This window comes from Ambystoma mexicanum, chromosome 7p (assembly GCF_040938575.1).
Source record: "Ambystoma mexicanum isolate Mex_15411 chromosome 7p, UKY_AmexF1_1, whole genome shotgun sequence".
Lineage (NCBI taxonomy): Eukaryota > Metazoa > Chordata > Amphibia > Caudata > Ambystomatidae > Ambystoma > Ambystoma mexicanum.
Window position 1 is genome coordinate 821,001,963 of NC_090939.1, and position 21,138 is coordinate 821,023,100.

The 21,138-nt window shown below is 45.7% G+C and overlaps 1 protein-coding gene across 1 annotated transcript in view; it reads left to right on the forward strand.

Annotated features, from left to right (window-relative positions):
• Positions 1-5,253: 5,253 nt before the first annotated feature.
• Positions 5,254-21,138, forward strand: part of LOC138526342 (ADP/ATP translocase 3) — a 42,751-nt gene continuing 26,866 nt past the window's right edge. Inside the window, exon 1 of the mRNA XM_069636978.1 lies at positions 5,254-5,637. Within this exon, the coding sequence (XP_069493079.1) occupies positions 5,527-5,637 (111 nt within the window). The 5' untranslated portion in view covers positions 5,254-5,526. The remainder of the gene's footprint in view (positions 5,638-21,138) is intronic.

Consider the following 21,138-nt stretch of genomic DNA (forward strand, 5'->3'; position numbering starts at 1 on the left):
CACAGCGGGCTCCCGCTCCCCTTACTCTGGCAGCAGATCTTTTGGACACCTCTGAAACATGGCTTCTGCTGGGACAACCCCCATAGAGGTGTGCGGGGTGGTCCTGTACCCACGGAGGAACTTATACAGGGCCCTCTGTAGGCATTGGCCCTGCCCATGGGCAATGCGGAATACCTTGTTTAAAGTTTGCGTCATCCTTTCTGCCTCACCATTCGCCCTTGGCCACAATGGAGTCACTTTGCGGTGGTGCACGCCATACTCCTCCATCAATCCAGCAAAGCTTTCACCCTGAAAGGGTGGGCCGTTGTCAGAGCACAGCACCCTGGGCAGTCCATGAGTAGCAAAAATGTTTTCAATCACCACCACCACCTTGTCGAATGCCACCGACTCAATGAATTCCACCTCTGGGTAGTGGGACAACTTGTCCACCACCATCAGGAAATGCGTGCCTCTTGAAGTGGAGACAAAGTCTGCATAGACCACCTCCCACGGCTTCGTTCCTCGCAGCATGGTCTCGATCTCAGGCTCTTTTAGCACCGGTGACGCAGCCTGGAACCAGACACATGATGCCACAAACTCCACTCTCCGCTCGAGGTCCGGGAACCAGACTTTCTGGCACAGACGTGCTTTGGTCTTGGCCGCACCTTGATGTCCCTGATGGGCCAGCTTAATCATCTGTTGCGTTCTACTCTGCGGGATCACGATACAGCCTCCCCTCAACAGTAGGCCAGTCTCTGAAAAAGTCAACTCACCACGTACCCTCCACAGTTGTTCCAGGGCCGACTTGGCCTCCTGCATTCTCACCGCCAGAGAGTCTATCACCATCTTCCATGAGTCCTGCTGGATGGCCACTTTGAGGATCAGGATACCCTCATCTACCGCCGACGCCTGTTCCAGTTCCTTCACAGGTACGGAATTGGGCGTGGCTGGCTCCACCACCAGCCAGACGTGCTCATCAGCTTCATCAGCACACCTGGACTGTGCCCCGCCAGTGTCCTCCCGGGGGGGGTCTGGAGAGATAGTCTGCGGTATTGTTGCTGCCTGGCCTGTAGACAAGTGACACCCCGTATTCCAACAGAGCCAGCAACCAGCGTTCAATCCTTGCCGGTGGTTTGGAGGACGAACCCGCCAATATAGGCAACAGTGGTTTGTGATCTGTTACCACTGTCACAGGCCTTCCCAGCACATTTAGGCCCTCATTAGGACCCAGGCGTTAAGGGGTTTACGGCGCCGTAAACGGCGCCGACCCTTAACGCCTGATTCCAAGGTCCCTTTGCGGGATGGTGATTTTAACGCCTGCTTTTTGCAGGCGTTAAATCCCATGCCGCAAAAGGACCTTGATGCTAATTACAGCACCGTAATTTACAGTGCCGTAATTAGCGCCTTTCCCCATTTCCATTATGCCCTATGGGGCAAAAATGGGAATGGGGAATTACCGCCCCACTAACCTTGGAATGGGGCGGTAATTCCGCCATCCACCATGGTGGAATCCTGACCTTAGCGGCATGGACCATGGTGCTATTAGCACCATGGTCCTCCGCCAAGGTCGTAATGAGGGCCATAGTCTGAAGTGGCGGCAGCCCCACAACACAGCCAGTGCCTCCTGCTCAATTTGGGAGTAGCACTGCTCCGTCTCCGACAGCGTCTTACCAGCGTTTGCGACGGGCAGGCCTCCTGATTTGCATCTACTTGGGTCAGCACTGCTCCAAGACCAAGCGGGCTGGCGTCCACCACTATCTCCGACTGGAGGGAAGGATCGATAAAGGCCATAATGTCCTGGGCCGTGAGAGCTCCCTTGATGTCATCAAACGCCGCCTGTTCAAGCAGTCCCCACTACCAGGTCACATCTTTCTTGGTGAGGGCCCGCAGAGGCTCAGATCGAGAGGCCAGGTTCTTAATGAAGCTGCCATAATACGTGACCATCCCCAGGAAACTCCTAACCTCTGAGACATTCTAAGGGGGGGCAGGCCTCGATGATATCTTTCACTTTGCCCAGGTCTGGCGACACACCTCCCTCTCTGAAGACAAAACCAAAGAATTCAATGGTGGTCTTCAGGGACTCACACTTGTCGCAGTGTAGTGTAAAACCCAGTGACTGGAGGCGCTAAAATGTCTTTGCCAATTTGTATGTTTGAGGGCAATGGGCTGAACAGAGTCATCAATATGCAACTTCACCGGCTCACCAGTCATGATCCCCTCAAATAGAGCTGCATACTTTTCTAACTGTACCTGGATGTCTTCCACATAGACTGAATAGGCGAAGCTCACAATACCCAATGCCTCTGCCGCTGCACAGCTCAGCAAGGTGTTGCTGCTGACCGGCATGATGTAGAACCGGGCTCTTATCGCTGACCCACCATGTTTCACCTCTGCGACAAATACCCTGTCCAGCGGAATTGGCTCTGGCCCCAAAAGGTAAATATGCACGCCTTTGGTGTTGTTAGGCTGGGCGGACATACCATGGCGTCGTAGTGTTCTCGGGCCATGACATTCACTGATGCACCAGTGTCCACCAGGACAGGAACAGATGACTCATTTACTTGCACCTGACACCTGGGTTGTCGCCTTGTTTTTACTCTCAGGACGCCCACACTGGAGACAAAGAAAACATTCTCTTCTTGTTCTTCCTCTTCGTCATCCAGAGCTGAATTTTCCTCGGCTTGATTGTTCTGGGCGACATTCGATGGGCGTTGCTGACTGAAGAAACCCGCCCTCACTGGACCTCTTGGGACCACCACTGGAAGTGGGGCCCTACACATCCTGGCGTAATGGTCTGCACCACCACACCTGCCGCCGGACTTTCCCACAGCTGGGCACTCCGCAGGGTGAGGCGGGTCACACCCACCCACACTTCGGGCATGAGTTTACTGGGGCCGACCCTCTCTCACGTGGACCGCTCACCGGGCGTCTGGCCCCTTTGCCACGGCCTACCGCACAGATGTCCTCCGTTTTACCGGGGCATACCCCTGCCTCCATGCGGGATGCACGTAGTTCAGATACCTCTTGGCATCTCCCCAGCTCCCAGATGCGAGGAAGGGTGATGCCCGGTTCCCTTAGGACTTGCCTGCGCAGTTTTACAGATGCACACCCCTGGATCAGTTGGTTCCTAATCATTGTCTGTGGATTGTCCCACGCACAGGGCACGGCCAACCTGCGCAGCCTCCCAAAAAAAGTTTCAAGCGTTTCATCGTCCTTCTGGTGAGATGCGCCCATGATGGACCTCTCATAGTCCGCATCTGCCAGAGGAAGGAAGTAGTCATGGAGGGCCTCCTTCGCATCAGCATAGGAGTTGTCACGAGGTTGAAGAGACAGAAACACCTCATGCACCGCCAGCCCAGTGCAGTACAACAGAGTAGCCAGTTTACTGTCATCATTTGTCTCCATCGTGGCCCTGAAGTACATTTCAAGTCTGTCCATCCACATCTTCACATGGCGGTAAACGGCAATGCTGCGGTCGCAGCCGTTTTTTGTTCTTTTTCTTTTTTGGCACTACAAAATGAGCCAGGCCTCATCAAGGGGACGTGGCCTAAGTGCAGGGGTCCTTCTGGCCCGTTAGGCCACGCTCCCCCGAGGAGCCCCGGCTCAATGGGCCACTGGCACCCCTGCCAGGCATCCTTTTCTAGTGATCAAAACCCTCTCCCCATAGGGGATGGAGTGTTGATCTCTGCATTTATTTTCTATAGGCTTGCCTGCCAGTGGACAGGGCCTCGCCTATTCAGCCTTAATGGTGGCGCTGCCCCTTGCCAGCTGGGGAGGGGCAGCGTCACCATTAAGGCTGAAAGGGTGAGGCCGTCTGGAAGATGAGGCCTTTTTCCTGAAGACTGAAACTCCCACAAGTTTCAGTCTTCAAGAAAACGGCCTCAGCTTCCAGCGGCCTCACGTTTTCTCCATAATGGTGGCGCCGGCCCACGGGTATCTCCTGCTTAAAGGGATGCTTCGCAGGTGCGGCGCCACCATTATGGCTGAAAGGCATTTTTTTCTGGAGCCTGAAGCTTTTGCACACGAGCGAGAGCTTCAGGCTTCAGAAAAAAATCATTTTCGTGTGGTGGCCGGGGTTGGCAGGGGAGATTAGTGGACCCCTCCTCAAAACGAAATTTTGGAGCCTGCCGGGGTTGAGCCCCAGCAGGCCCCGGCCCACTTAAAGTCCTGGTCGGTGGTAACAGGCAATGTTGCCGTGGTGGACGTTTTTTTTTCTTTCTTTTTTAAAGTTTTTGGGCCTCATTACGAATCAGGCGTTAAGGGGTTAACGGCGCCGTAAACGGCGCCGACCCTTAACACCTGATTCCGAGGTCCCTTTGCGCCATGGTGAGTTTAACGCCTGCTTTTTGCAGGCATTAAAATCCATGGCTCTAAGGGACCATGGTGCTAATTACGCCACCGTAATTTACAGTAGTGTAATTAGCGCCTTCCCCACTCCCATAATGCCCTATGGGGCAAAAATGGGAATGGGGAAGGGTAAAATGGGAAATGGGGATTTACCGCCCCACTCACCTTGGAATGGGGCGGTAAATCCGCCATCCACCATGGTGTAAACATAGTTTACACCATGGTGGTAAGGGTACGACCCAGGCGGTAACTTACCGCCTGGGTCGTAATGAGGCCCTTTGTCTGATCGGATGGCCACTACCAACCCTGCCCCCTCTAGACCACGCCCCCTCTTCCCCAACCCCCAACCCCCCGCCCAACCCCTCCCCCACCCGGCACTTGTGGGATCCCCCACCACATTTTTTCCATTTTCACCACTGTTCCTAACCTAAGTCTAATGAGTGTTCTGTTCTCTCCATTCGCAAAAAAAAAAGCAAGGACTTTAAAGATCTGTTTGATGCATCAGCTTTGGCTTGACTTGCTGACATCTATATACCTCAGGACTGATATCAGTGCTCACGTGCGCTAACTTCTCCCTCATTCTAGCCAGAATCCGGGTACAATCATCCCTGTCAAGAAAACTAAGGTACCTTCCAAGACCCCATATGTCTCTGGGGGCGGGAAAGCACAACATTGACAAAACATGATATTGGAGTAACCCGTTAACAGAAAGGTAACGTGTATGACATATACACAAATTTTAGTTTACAATAATTCATAAAAATTAGACACATATCGTAGAATATTTTCCGCATGTGCTTTTTGACGGAATTCGGTGTGTTTTATTAACAGCACTCACGCTGTCACTTTTTTGATTTATAATTAATCATTTCTAGGATTCGTGGGTGAGCCGTCCCCGAATAAAAGATCTCCTTCCTAACACCATGCAAAAGACCTAAGTGGCTAAATTAACGCAAACGTGACGACGCCGCATAGCGCTGATCACGGCACTCCGGCCTCAGCTGGGTCGAGTGGGCGGACCTGCGGCTCTGCCCTTAGATCCGCCAATGGATGGCGCGGGGGTGGGGCCCAGAGCAATTACGCCAGTGGATTTAGCTGTCGCGTCTAATGCGGAAAGTCTTTTTCCGAGCTGCGGCAGCACTGGTGCATCATCGTTTACTGCCGAGGATTCGATAGACCCGGAGCTGCATCCTCGCTGCCATGGCAGACCAGGCAATCTCCTTCGCCAAGGACTTTATGGCCGGCGGCGTCGCCGCTGCCATATCCAAGACGGCAGTAGCCCCCATCGAGAGGGTGAAGCTGCTGCTGCAGGTAATTACGCCGGGATGGGAAGGACACATTGGTTGGGGCCCGCCGTGGGATCTTCCTTCGGCTCGTTTCGTTTCTTGGCATCTCTGCACCATCCACCTGCAATAACTGCTCGCCTATTTTAAGTGCACATTATAATCATTTGGAGTTGCGCCCCCTCTTCTCCCCCCCGCCCCCCGAAAAACCCTAAACTGTTGGCTGGGCCAGTCCGTTATTCTTGGGGGAGGGCAGGTGCGGGGGGAGGTAGGAAAGGTAGTTCCCTCGGTTCTCATCGCGCGGTGTCCTTGATGCCGGTTCCAGCAGGATGCCGCAGTGCAGACACGGGCAAGGGCCTCTGTCGCCACCTGCCCGTGTATGCCTTGCGCGGGTGTGCAGCTAGGTAACACGAAGCAGGCTCGCCTCTGTTCCTTGAGCGGTAGTTTCTCGGATATACATGCTCAATGTGTGACGCACTTATCATTTAACACAAGTGCATCCTTCCTTGGTCTGTGTATCCCCCCTCTGAAGCTGAGCCCTGAAATGCTTTGTTTCTAATCCCATGTAGGTCAACGGAAGGTTTAAAACGCCCCTTCCGTGGTGCTGGCAAGCGTTTTTTTTTTTTTTTTCACCTTCAGGACTGCGTGGACGGATCGGCATTCGTACAAGCCTAATGGTTTTGGCCGTCTCGTGCATTCTGATTTGTATCGGTAAAAGGGAAGGACGGCATTGGCAACCATGCACATCCCGCGCAGGTTGCTTTTTGCACTTTTTTTACAGAGCTCGTAATGCTAGGCTGTAAAATGTCTGCTTGCGCTGAATGCCCCCCTCCACATCCCCCCTGACGTGTCGTTGGAATGTGTCGGTGACCCAGCAAAAGTCATGCTGTCCTCTTCTGATTATTTTGGCAGGTTTTCTTTTAACCCTTTCTGGTTGCCAGGAGATGTAGCTTTTCAAACCACGTGTTTATTTTTGTAGTCCCGAGGTTTTTACTCTTCCTATCTCTGAGCGTCTGAACTATAGCTGATTTCCAACAAAACAGGATCTCCTTTGCAAAACGTTTGGCACCGACCCGCTGGACTCCCAACCCCCCACCCCAGTTTTCAAACTCCTGTGCAACACTATCAATTAGTGCATCGGTCTTTGCCTCTCTGTACTGCATGTTCTACACAAGCAAATTAAACCAACATTGGCGATGTCAGTAGTTTTGGCCTTGTATTGCATTTTATTTTTTAAAGGGGGGGGCTGCAAAGGTGGAGGGGTCACACAAGGGGGAGGAAGTAGGAAGTTATAATAAATGGACCATGGAGAGAGAGATTCAATGTATGAAGTAAAATATTCTGTTCCTGGGGATATATACATTTTTTTAAATATACTTATAATGGAAACACAGAGGGAACAAGGTATAGTATACAAAAAGCATGGACATCTGTTATCAACGTAAAAAAATTAGCCTAATTTATCATAAGCTAGACAAATGGTGTAAGTGCCTTTGAACAAGTGAATGGAGGATGTAACGGGGGCAACGCGCTGGTCTAGGAAGCAAGACCACGCAGAGCAACAGAGGTTCGACTCCCGAATATGCACTCTCGGGTACGGCATTGGGTGCATTATAAAGAAAAAGTAAAAAAGTATTCTGATTGGTACTTCTGCTCAGTTTGGAGGGGGAGGTAATGAAAGTGCCTTGTTGAAAGAATGATTGGGTTCAAGTAGCAGAAGACGATGGTTATGTAATTTTCCAAACCTGGGACCACATCATCCCACAGAGAATGAGTGTTTCGAATTCCCAATACCTTTCTGAAGCCCACTTATCCCTAATTCGATCTACATTTATAATTTTAATATAACTTGGCTTTTATAAGTGCTAACTTCATACCAGAACAGTCTTAAAGCATCATTGTTATTAACATTGTTAAGGATTCCAATCGGGCGTCGCACACTGGACCCGGACACTTGGTCTTAGCCTAGGATGTTGTGCTAAATGGGAATGCTTTTTCTTTAATTTTAACTAATTCAAATGAGCCGGTACCCGACCTGTCTCACACCCCCTTTTTACAAATACCCCGGGTCACAATGGACCACGAACCAGGCCGGTTGGTGAAAATGCAATATTTTTAGAATTCACAAAAATCACACTTTAATATTGGGCAGCAATCCCCAATGGGGTGATAATTGCAGTAAAAACTACTGAACTACACTTGGTTAACCTTCTATAATATATCCAAAGCAAAATTGAATAGGATCACTTTTTAAATTGGGATAGATGGCACCCAAGTTAAGGTTTCCCCACTGCAATGTTCTCTCAACCCACAAATAATCAAACTTGGATGGAAGGATGGAGCAGGTAATCGGGGATAAGAGGTAGCAAACAGAATCAAAATCTGACCTTCCCATACAAAATAAGGGGCAATTTTAAACCCTTTGCAAAGGCCTAAAATGACACCCTGGTTTTGACAAATGTGTTTAAATAAGGATATCCATGTTTTATCACAGTATTGGGGATGTTATATCACTATCAACCATAAGGTAAAGTCTCACAACAGCAAACAGAATGAAATTGAAAACCCAGTGCAGCCAAAGTCTTCTAGTGTGCAGTTTTTTAAATGCCTGCCAAAACCATTTATTCAAAAAATGGGTGAAAACACTGAATCAGAATTCGGTTTTTGGGCAGGGTGATGGGATGCACTGCACAGGGACAATGCAGAAGTGAAAGGAGGGCTATAGCTGGTGAATTGAGGGCGTAGAATGAGGTTTGTTTTTAGGAAAATGGAGCCGTTAAGAGAATCGGTTTTAAAATTGAAAGGCAAATTTTGCTCTAACTACATAGATTATATTAAAGCCGCGGTACATTCAAAGATTGATTTGCGACGTCAATCTTTTTCCCACCGTGTTCAGATCTATGTGGGAATTATTTGGAATAAAGTGTTACTAAGGATTTACATTGAGGTGAAGGAAAGAATTGCAGTAACACTAGACAACAGGAACATGGTGCACAGAGAATTGGAACAGTCCAAGTTATCAGGGTATGGATAGGCACAAAGGCAAGTCAAGATTGGGTAAACTACGGGTTATGGGATGGGGGGGATACTCAGTTCGCTCAGAAATTTGGAATTGGAAACGGTCTACCTGCTTCTGGGCTCGGATCACCAGGTAGTGGCGGACTCTCGTAGAACGGCTGGGCCTGTCTGGTCACTGGATAATCTGGACCGCTGGATAGCAGGGTTAAAGCAGGCATGCAGTTAGTGGGCAAAAAGCCAGGCTGGTCTCCGGATGCTTCCCAAAAGAATACTACAACTTTTCCCTTTGGTTATTGGGGATTTTCAGTAGGATTTCAGAATTGAGGCCTTGCTGGGGTGGTCAGCAATGCTTTGGCTTTTGCAGTGGGATATGGAATCTGGCAAGATGAATGTAGATCGGGAGCACAGGAAATTCAGAAGAGTTCTGTCAGCCACCCTTTTTATAAAGCATTGTGACATCCTAGAATTATACAGTATGGCAGGCTTGGGTAAGCACTCCTTTAAACTGGATGGTCAGGGGTGATAGTTACCACCTTCCCCTCAGCTGGTTGGGTTTCAATGGCATAATTGTCCAGAACTTACCACAGCTACTTTAGCTAAAAAACAGTTTTGCCATAAATGACAGATTTGTACAGTTGGGGCCTTTTTAACCAATTACATAAACGGGTTACATATTTTATGCATAACATGTCAGTCCAACTCTCCAGTTTGTGAGACATTGTTTTGCCCTTTTTAGTGACATATTCGGCCTAAAATTTTAACTTTATACGTGTCTGGATTATCATTAGGCATATCAGTATTGATTCACATTGGCATCAGGTACACTTTCAGTGGAATACCCAATTCTCTACCATTTCTGTTCCCAAGGTGGCAGTGAAGGCTACAACTTCTTAAATTAAAACTGAACTTTTACATTCCTGCAAATGTCTGTTGGAAAAAATAACCGCCTTCAAAGTATCTTTATAAAATAGTCTTTTGAAACAAATGGTCATCCTTTGTGTGCCCCCTTTCCATCCTGCACAAATATGTGCTTGGCAAGATGGTGCAGGGATCTTTTTTAGTTGAAAAACGCAGTTTTGCCATGAGGCAGTGGTGCTCACAGGAGCCAGCGCAGCCATTTTGCTACTTCTGCTGAAGTGCAGCTTAGTTAGGAAGGAAGTACAGCTGAGTAGGTAAATGTATCCCACAACATATTGGGATAAAGATTGATGGAGCAAATTTAATTCTAAACACAATTAATAAAGGTACTTCTACAAAAACTGTCTGCATATTTGTCACCAATGTTTTTGAAAACGCTATTCTCCATTCACCTTAATTTATTATCCAAAGTACATTCAGAAGTGTGTCCCTTAAGGCATAAGGCTGAGGTTCTAATAGAGATTTTAGTAGCTTTACCATGAAACATTATCACTGAGGTTAGACCGTGATTTTTCCAATCTTAACCAAAGGCAGTGGGGGAAGGTCATGATAATCACCTGAAAGATGACATATTTAAGTATGAATGCATGATAGCACTTTTTGCATTAATATTGGAGGTATTTGTATCATGCACCGTCTCCACTGCTGTGGTTCTTGGGCGCTCTAGCAGATCTGAAAAGCAGGGTGTCAAGGATGAGGTATGGGGGTAGTGGGAATAGGATGACCTGTTGGCCGCATCAGTTCGGTTTGCACCGTTCGCTGAGCTTAAGTGCTGTTTCGATCAGTGACATAATTGCCATGTGCTGTTGTGGCAGGTTATGTGTTGGCTTGTTGTTGTACTGTGACAAGGTGCGTGTGGATTTCTGTGCAGAGTTGTTTGTGAGTTTCTGTATGTTAGTATGCAGAAAGTTGACATTTTAAGGTACTGTTGTAATGGTTTACAAGTACTTGTCGAATTCTTACCAGTTTGTCTCTGCTTTTCTGAGCCCAACCTCTATGGTTATCCTGTTTGGTGCTCTACTTTGACTGCCCAGTTGGCAGGCATGCTGCATAGTTGGGGCTATTTTGTGTTGTCCCAGTGGCTTATGTATCTAGCTCATTTCCGCTAGTCCCCCTGCAACAGGTGTAGTTTTGTTTGTGGTCCCCACCTATCCAAGTACACTTTAGGATTGGTGGCGTGTGGGCCTGGGTGGGCGGTGCGCACCCAGCGCTGATTTTATAATTGAGGGGCTTGGGGATTATGGTTTCCTACATGGGAATTCATGGTTTAGTTGTGGTCCTTTCTTCCTAGTTGATTCCTCATTAATCGGGTGCCATGCTGTAGTTTTCTGAACTCTAAATGACCCCTTGTGTTGCGTAAGGGAATTTCTCACCACCATCTGCTTATAACTTTTGACTCCAACGGTTTTGGCTTAAATTTTGCAGATTAAATTGTACTTGCAGGCCGTCACCTCGCCACTACTTTGGCTTAGTCCCCTTAATTTTCCCATAGACCAAAAAAGGCCAATTTTTGACTGCACAACTAAAACCACTGGATGGAATTGTACCAGGTACAAAATCACTTGTCATGAAGCGTTGACTCTAGTTTTTGGGGAGGGGGGTCCTGGGGTTATTGCATCCAGTACCTTTGTCAAATATTTGACAGAAAAGAGGGTGCCCCTTCTCCCAAAAGTGGACCTTTCCCATGGTGCTTTGTGGCAGAGGGGTGTTTCAGAAATGGAAGAAGCTGACTTTTGAAAAATGGTTTATTTTTTGTATTTTTTTTTTTTACTAAGTGAATATCTCAGTTATAACTGCAGAAATTCTGAAAATGACATTTGGAGGTGAAAACAAAGAACCAGGTTAGAGGTGTGGGGGACATGTGAAACTGGGAGTTGGAAGGGGGGGGCTAGGGACCAAGTTTAGGACACAAAACTTTGTATTTGCGGTTACTCTGTAGAATAACCACGGTTACAGAAGAAAATGTGATTGGGATAGATACGATGGGAAACTTTAAGATTATGGGCGTGGGGACAACCTGGCATGATAAAAGGGGTGACTGGGAGGGCAGGGATCTTCCCCCCCCCCCCCCCCACCACCATCTTTCCTGCTAACTGCAGTCATCCGATGAATACAGGTAACCGTGGCTTTGTATTATAGTGCTATTATAGCCGTAATTATTTAAAAACAAAAGGAATAACTAAATCTTTTAGTGGCCATGGCCAGTGGCATGGAAAAACTGAGTACTATAACTCTTGAAAGTAAGACTGAACTTAAGGTACCCCAACAAAACCCCTAAAAGTCATGCCGGGCTTTTCTTAAGAGCACACATATATTGGAGGGATTCACAATAACCTACACAATGACATTATGGGGGATAGAGCATTATGGCTGATATCAATAGGGATGCAGAGAGTCAAGCTGGTCACGGCTTCCCAAATGTGCATAATTTCAGTTTTTTTTTTGCAATATATTCTGGGTACCTTAAACTCTTACCCGAGAAGTCTTAAATGTTGTGTTCTCCTACACAACACAAATTTGCTCAGAAGATTCAGACTTGAATGTAAGGTGCTCTCGAGATATGGCGGGTAGGCTTGTGGCCAGATGATATTCTAAGGCTTCCATTAATGAGGCCTACAATGGAGTATGTAATTTGGAACGTTATCTCCTTGCTGGAATATCGTCTTGTAAGAATGAAAATAAGGATGTGAAGGAGAATCCTTGTAGATTTATCACCACTTTTAACGACAAAGCCAATGGATTAAGACGCCTTCTTGATAAACATTGGCGTCTGTTATCAGTATTCCAAGCATCTGACTTTTAGAACATTTCTTAAGTCTCTTTACGTCTGCTACAGGGTGGCTCAGAAAAACAGAAGGGCTTTGTCAAACGTTTAAAATGTAAAGCTTGCTTGTAGCCTAGAACATGGAAGAGGGTTAACATGAATACCGATACATTTGCCATATATATATACTGCACTGTACCTTTATAAATGGTACATTGGCAGCATGATGCATGAAGCAAAGATTTGTCCTTCAACACATTGGTTATCAAGAATAAGGATTTTGAAGACCCTATGGCAAGCATTTTGATCAAGTGCATGATGGAGACCTGTCCTTTCTCGTATTATCCTCTATTTTATGGAGTCTGAGACAGCTGGTCAGCTGGAGTCGAGATATACTGTGGAATATGACAGTCCCCTAGCTCCTTTATACAGGAACAACTGCGTACATTAGTGGGAGAATGAGCCGTTATGACTAATGTAGAGAATTCCTCTTCCTGTTAGCTGCTCCCGAATCTCTGTATCTGTGTTTTCCTTTGTTAATGGTATTGCTGTATACTTTTAGGGTCTTTCTCGTTTGTGAATATCCTAAATTTACTTGTCACTTAAACTCATTGGTGGGTTGTGATCTTAGTAGAGATTTTAATTCATATACCTGGTCATTGAGCAGTTGTGTGGTCCCTAATCACTTATTCAATTTGATTTTGGCTATTTGTGCTTATTTACAATGTATCCCCTTAATAAATATATATATATATTAGATATGCTTTAAAGACTGGTTGTTGTCTAGAAGCATTGGTACTTTTAAGATTTTTGTAGCATTGATGCTGTGGTGTTTGTCTTTAGGCTATATTGGCACTTTAGGACCCCTGCCTCGATATTTTGCTGTTAGTCATGATTCTAGACTTTGCATAGTGCTGTGACATTGGATGCTAGCACTGTAATGAGCGCTGCATCTTTGCACATTTCCTGTAGTTCTGTGCTATTATATGCATTTGCACTTTAGGAGACAATTTTGAATGTTCTGCTTGATTTCAGGCCTGTATTTGCACTTTATGAACTTTAGTTCTTATAGGTATGCGCTGCTTGTTACGATCTTGCACTTTGCACTGGTATCTGCACTGGTATCTTATTTAGATCACTGTTAGCATGCATATGTTGCAGTGCTGTGCATTTGCACTTGAATGTGTTTTTGCGCATCTTCTGGTGAGTGCAATTTTTTTAATCATTTTGAACTGAACTGCATTTGCACCTGGGAGCATCCATCTTGGATGGCATTTAGCAGAGGTTGGGAGTAGTCTTCTGAAATGTGACGCTCTGTGCATTCTAAATGTAACCTGCTAGCAGCATAGCTCTCTGGAAATGTGTATTGAAATGTTAATGGCTTTACATTTCAGGCTGGTCCGTTGACATTTGCTGCAATTAATCCACATTTATGCCGGACGACAATCTGGTACCTAGGCGTAGGTTACTTTTGAGAGATGCATTATGGAAGAGATGCAACTGATTCGGGAAAGCGTTAAGAGAATGAGACCTAATCTAACGGAGAATAGCGTTGAGTTAATCATCAAGCCCGCCGATAAGTTGAAGGCATAGTTATTCGGGACCAATATCCGAAAACAGTAATGGATTTGCTCAATACATATACTAGCAACCTCTACATTTGGGCCTTGGAGGATGCATTTCTGAGAAGAAATGGGCGTTCCTTAACTAACCAGAAGGGAGTTTATCTTAGGATGCCAATACACCCCCTAGACTACCAATTGTATTCCTCCTATCAGCAATATTGTGGTTCAGTTCCTGAAACCTGTATGTGTATTTATACGGGACAGTATGGCAGCTAATGTATTCTTTGCAGGGGGAAGCCTTCAATTGCAGCAAAGATTCTGGTGACGATATTCATGAAGGCACTCTATATACCAACATTCAGTAGCATACAATTGAATGTGCCATAGAGGATTTGATAATCAAGAATCTCCAGCAAAGGGTCCCAATAGAATTCCTCTGGGAGTTGATGACCATTGCATTTAACCAGCATTATTTCAAATTCAACAAGATGTTTTACCAACAGCCATGGGCTCTGCCTTTGCGATGAGCCTAGCTATTAACTGCGAATTAAAATTCGCAATTTAAACATACGGAAACGGCGCAGGTGTATAGATGTGGTTAGTCTGGAAACGCTAACTTCCTTCCATGGATTTATGGAAGGAGCAGCAACATACAATTCACTTTAACGTAGAGTATAAGAAATCCACTTTCTGGATCTGATCAGACCTGAATCGGGAATTCTGTGCTGCATATTTTCAAGAAAGATCGAAATACATTATTGCATTCCGCGAGTTACCACTCTTTATCGCTTAAACAAAACCTCCCATATAGCCAATATCTCGGAATACGATGGAATTGCACGGCAGTCGCGTTTGATGAACTCACTGGGGAAGTTGTTCTCCATTTGAGAGCAAGAGGTTACCTAGGAAACAAACTGGTAATCCTCCCCCCCCCCTTGGATACACTACTTCACCCAAGCAGCGAAAATGACGAATGAATCACCTGAATACTTTGGTGAACAGTATAATTAAGAAATTCCTGCCTTTGGTAAGCCTTGCTCTACCTCAGTTACGATGTATGGCTCGTAAGAGATCCAAGAACCCAGGGGAATACTTTGTACATCCCCAATTGAACAAAACATACCAAATGGAAATCTGAGGTCTGTGCAAGGGCATCACCCCCATGGTACCTGCCCAGTATGCAGATTTAACAAAATATGGTGAACATGGGAGTTGAGGCTACTGAATTGCAAGGCACTCAATGCAATTTATTACATTGAATGTCCCTGTGGAAAAAGGATACATCGGCCAAACTAAAAGGCCTGTCCACCACAGGATTGTGGAACAAGGTCGAATGCGTTGCAGAAAACGGTATGTACCCATGGTGGCACATACTATTTCAACACTCATCAGACTATGTGCTCTGGTGGGTTCTGGATACAGCAGGAACAGCTATCAGTAGGCTAAATCATAAGGAGCGATGGTGGATCCATAAACTAGTCCTATAGGGTGGTATCAATGATATGTGGATTTTTGAATAAGCTCACAGACCTGATAAGATATTATGAGCAGTAGGTGTCTACGGTCCAGGGTGAGTTAGTCCAGGACCTGAACCACTATGGAACATCGTGTCGCCACCCAGTAGGCCTTAGTTAAGGGGGTTACCGGTCCATCTAACCTTGTAATTGCCTTCAGTCACATCAGGCTGCAGAAGGTGAGCTATATAGCTCTGGCCACAAATTGGAGCAACATGTGAAACGCCGTACTTGGTATTAAGGACCTGGTGATTAAATATGCATTATCCTGGTGCACCTGGGCATGTGCAAAAATGGAGGATTAAATGCGCCACGGTGTTTGAATGCTGGTGAGTGGTCTAGTTGCTACAGTCTAATGCAGTAGTTGACGGAAAACTACAGTAGCTTCAGATGTGCATAAAACACTGCGAAGACCCGCCCGCAAAGATTTTTTGCTTCAGGGAAATACGAGCACAATGTTAAACCATGCTGTGTTGAGTTCGGCATTGGCTGGTTGAGTAAGAGCTTTTTGATCCTGCAGGGTGGTTGTACCTCATAGCATGGTATTTGTAGCTCTCTGTGAATATAGCAATTGTGTTCATTACATTGGAACTTGTGTTCCAGTTTCAGCCCTCAGCAAAATTGTGCCTCGAGCTCAGAGTGCCCAATATACCTATCCATGATTCACATCTCAAGATCGAAATGGTGAGTATAACTTGTTCACAGGATTGGGCACAAGCCTAGATGACTACGACTTGATTCACTGATATTGGGATTTTTATGATGGTTCTCCCTAGGGCAAGTGTTTCCCATGCACAATGTCGTGGATGCACTTGGTGATCTTCCTGGAGAGATATATTAATATGCCTGCACTGATCTCTGCATTCATAATTTACCGTGAGCCACTGGGGCACATGTGCAAATGCACAACGTGACTAATGGTGACTAGACTTTATTTTTATTTTTTTGTGGACATTTTGGTGCTGTGGTGGTTGTCCGAGATCAGGAAGGTGCCTAGCTGGGGCATGACTCAAGCCTGAGTGAAGGCCATACACGTGTGCACAGGAGTCCCTTTTTGAGGGAGGACCTGGCTTTGTAGCAGGTCAGTTATGTGTGGGACTGACCATGTTTTAGAACACTAGCAAAGTATGTTGATTGAGAATTTTTGAGCCTTGGAGATAATTGGGGTGGGGGGGGACTCCGTTAGATTACAGGGTGTAAGCTGTGCCCTGTCCAGAAGAAGCCAGTTATGAATAAGAACCCACTGGTATGCACCCCACCTTGCTGGTTTACCTTTTACCACCGGTATAAGGGCTACAAAATAATAGCCTATTTGTAATTCACAGCTGTGGTTATAGAAAAAGTGAAAATGAACATCTATTTTTAGTCACATTGTGGATGAGAAATCACTGGCCAGGGCAAAATGGGCATCCGGACTCCCATCCATGCAGTAACCAGGACCAACCATGCTTGGATTCAGGGCCGGCCCCCTCAGGCCATGTTGCTTAATAAATGAGCAGAAGTTACAAGGCCACTTAAAGCAACATGGCCAGAAAGGGCTTCCTCAGTTTGAAGCTAAGTGGGGTCTGTCCTGGTTACTGCACGAATGGGAGACGGTCCCCAGTCCTGGGTGCCATGTGATATAAATCTCAACCCATCTGCATTATTTTTGAAAACTGTCCTAATGTCAGTACTAACTGCCATGAAGCACACTTGAATTCTGACTAAGGAGCTGCGAATACATGGAGAATTGCAAATCCAGCTTGCACGTGCGAGGCAAACTAGAATGACCTTCATATATGGTTTAAAGTTCTTCTCTACGTTCCTGTTCCCAGTGCTTGGAGACATTTGTTTGCCTAGTATTTGGCAACCAGGTTTTTACTTGGGTTCTGTTCCCGCTGCAGATACCTATCCACAAGCACTTATTTCTTATTGGGCTTTTGCCCTGGGTGGTGGGGGTACGCATCACTGCATTGGGTCTCCACTAATGCAAATGAGTTTCACAAGTAGTATGAACCACTAAAATGCCAAAATGCCAGAATCACGAAACGTAAGGGGGGTCTAAATATGTGCAGATAGCTAGTGATCTTATTGGTGCCATCAGATAAAAAATCATTGTTATATAATCTGTCATCACCGACGTCATTGTGTTCCTAGTCCACCAAAACTATGCACCCCTATTGCACAGCATGTGACATCACAAATTAAATCCTGCATGACTGACATTACTAATTATAATTGCATCAAATGAGTTTTGTTGGTATCTTGATTATGACGTGGTACATTACTGATACTGAAGTGTGCACCACATGTAATCAACTTATTTGAATTTCATGTATTGGTAAACAATTTAATTGCAGGGACAGTACTGGTTTCTGGTCATAGTATTTGGTCATAGTATTTCAAACCTAATTTAAGTATATGTAGTACAAAAAATAAGACTAGGTGGCAGAAACATGTTTAATAGTAAATTAAAATAGTGAATGTTTACGTTTTTACAATTCTTCAAAATTCATGGGCGACACGAGGGGTTGGCTGGGGACCAAGGTCACGGCTCAAATGTTTTGCATAACTGGGGATATCTGGCGGGATAATTGCAGGAATGAAAGTGCATTGTAAGAAAGGATTGGTGGGGCGTGAGCATTGCATGAGGGGAGCACTTGGTGAGTACCTGGGAGGGCAGGAAATTGGATTTTGCAAGCTTTTGACAGTTAACCACTGGTGGTCGCTACGGATAACCATGGCTATCTGTGGCACATTATCAAACGAAAATAAACTATTTTACAGCTACAATGAGGTTGGTGGTAATGGATGTGGCTGAAGTACTTTAAGGAACCAAATGGTGCAAAATGGATGCTACGGCTGAAAGCCATGGCTAGTGGAACCGAAAGAAAGCTATTGGGATAACATGTAGATCCTGGCCGAAGGCTGGGGCCAATGGTCATGGCTAGTGAGTGGGAAATATGGGTAGTGTTTTAATATACAGTGGGCATGGCCAAAGGTCCTGGCTCGTGGTCCCAAGAGACATGTATATTGGTCCAAAAGAAATATATTGGGGCAACAGGTGCAGTGGTTACAGCCAAAGGTCATGGCTAACTGCCCATTAAAAGGTGGTAGAACAAAGCCCTTGAAATTCACTGCAGGGACGTTAAAATGAACAGAACCTCTGAGCAGACCATTCAGGCCGAGCCACCTTAAATGTGTGCCCCCTTTTGCACAGCATATGACCACAATGGTGACCTCAGATTACACCACTGATAGCATCAGACATAACCTTGTATGAGTTGGCTAATAAGTTTTGAAATTATACTTTCAGGGTACATTCTCTGCTGTAATAGTACATTTATATTCAGTTGTCAATGTAGTGTACAGTCTACAGTTGGACCTACAAAACTGATTATACTAAACATGTGCAATTACATAGGGTAAGGTACCCTTTTTGGTATGATTTGAAGGGTATGGGTGGAGCACCTGTAGCCAGATTGAACTTCGAGAGACTCGTAGATGGGTCTGATGCACATTTGGAATACTGAGACATTTCACCCTTCATCTAATTTAGTGAAAACATGTGATGTCATATGTGCTATCCTATGCATTACTTTGCAGATGAGCCATTTTGAGGCTCTCCATGATTAGTCAATTTATAGTGCTATCCACTATCGGCAGCAAGGAGTTACGCTCTAATGCCCTCTATGGTTCAACCCAGGTCCTCTCCCTTTTTGATGTGGTCTCTTCGTGAGAGTTAGAGTAGTCTGGCCGTTCCGTTCTCATACTTTGCAGTTTCTTCAGCAGATCTGGCATTCCAAGGTGTAGGCTGTGGTGGCTATTGAGCTATCTGGACACGATGAGGGAGATGACCAGTGTTTTGTGCATAAAGGAGAGGAATGGTAGAATCTTTGTGCAGGTGGAAGAAGAATTTCTTGATTGAATTTACTGGTTCTCGTGTAAGCTCATTGCCCATTAGGATTCCAAGGTTTTTGACTATTTTGGATGGCATGGGCACTGTTCCTTCTGTGGCCAATGGGATGTATTGGCTGCTTCCCTAATTATCTTGCCCGGTTTGACTTGTATCCCACAACTTTACGAATGGATGAACAGTCTTACTAGCATTGCGATCTCTAGATTGTGTAGGTTTGGGTGTCGTCTGGCTAGTTGTAGCAGGTGAGGCCATGCTTTTTGCTGAGGTGAGGTTGATTAGTGGAGTGCAGTAGATGTTGAATGGGGATCCTTGTGGTGCTCAACAGTTGTCCCATGTCAGATCTGAATGGTTAGCTATACTGTTTGTTTCTGATTTTAATCCAGAGCAGCCATTTCTTTGTGTATCGATGAGGATGCTGTGGCTGTGTCGAATGCTGTGGAGAACTGGTATCAGTGCAGAGTTTGTTGGCATCTGCGTTTGTCTTTAGTCTCAGTTGGAGAGTGCTGTCTCTGTCCCTCTCATGGATCTGAAGCCGACTTGTGGTGGTCCAATAGTTAGTGTTTTTCTACATGTCCCTGTGTTTGTTCTAGGGGTAGGTCTCTTGGAGAGCTAGGGAATGTCTGATGGCAGTCTGTAGTAGAGGTCTTCCACCTCACCTGTACTGTCTTTGAGCTGGTGTATGCAGATTTGAAAGCCCACAGTCCTCTCCATGTTGAGAGCGATTGTGGTATTCCAATGGCATGCCCTGTGTAAGGATGAAGCCCTGTGTAAGGATGAAGTTGTCTGGTGTGCAGGGGTCATTGGGAGCCTGCTTTGTTTCACCAGCTTGATTAATCTCTCCTCATATTTGGGTGAAGCTTTGTAGCATGTTTGTTTCCTGGTTAGGTGGGACATGGTGCATGGTCTGCTATTGGTCTGTTTTGGATGATCCGAAATGTTATTTTTAGTGCTCTGCAAGTTGTCTCGTAGTGTTTGTAGTGGCTTTCTCGTCTCATTTACGACGTTGAATAGTGGTTTCTGGATGTTTGACTTTTTGTGTTTCCGCTTTTCTTTTTTTTTCTTTTGGGGTTTGCGAATTTCCTGTATGCTTTGATCTTGATTGCCTGTTTGCAGTATTTCCTGTTATTGTTTTGTATTGAGGTGGGTGTAAACCATCTTAACACTAGTTTTGTGATGGGATGAACGGTTTTTCCAGGCAGAGGCTGTCTAGTGTGATGGTTATGCATTTCTGGATTAGGTCTGCTTCGTCTGTTCTGTCCAGGTTTGTGGTGGATGGTTTCTAGGATTCCAGATCTTTACTACTTCTGATGGTATTCAAGTTCCTACCAGATTGCAGGAGCTTTTGGGGCTGTTTGGGAGCTTTAGCTGGTAATTGGATTGTGTTGGTGGCGCAGTTGAGCTCGCGTTAAAAGAACCTGCCAATTGCATAGTGTCCTGCTTTGTCACTCTTTTAATCTTTTGCAATAGTTTCATTGTCTTGAGCTGCTTGATTATTGATGGTCCCTGCGGATAATCGGGTGATGGTTTGATGGCCAGGTTTGTGATTGCTTCTTTGTCTACAAGATATCTACAAAGGTTGCGTTGTAGGTCGGTCGTCTGTATGAATGTAAGGTTCGTTTTTGATTTTGCAGTCAGGTGAAGGAGGTTTCTAATGTTCAGCAGGTCTGTTATTTTCATTTTCAGGTCTTTGTAGGCAATTGCAAGTCTTCCTTTTTGGCTTACTTGTGTGCATTTTAAATTGTTGTGTAGTGTGACTGTTAGTAGTCATCTAACTGGGTTTCTGTGACGCAGCTGTCTATTCCACCATTGTCTCTAGCATGTTTGCAGGTTGAATTATTGATTAGATTGCAGT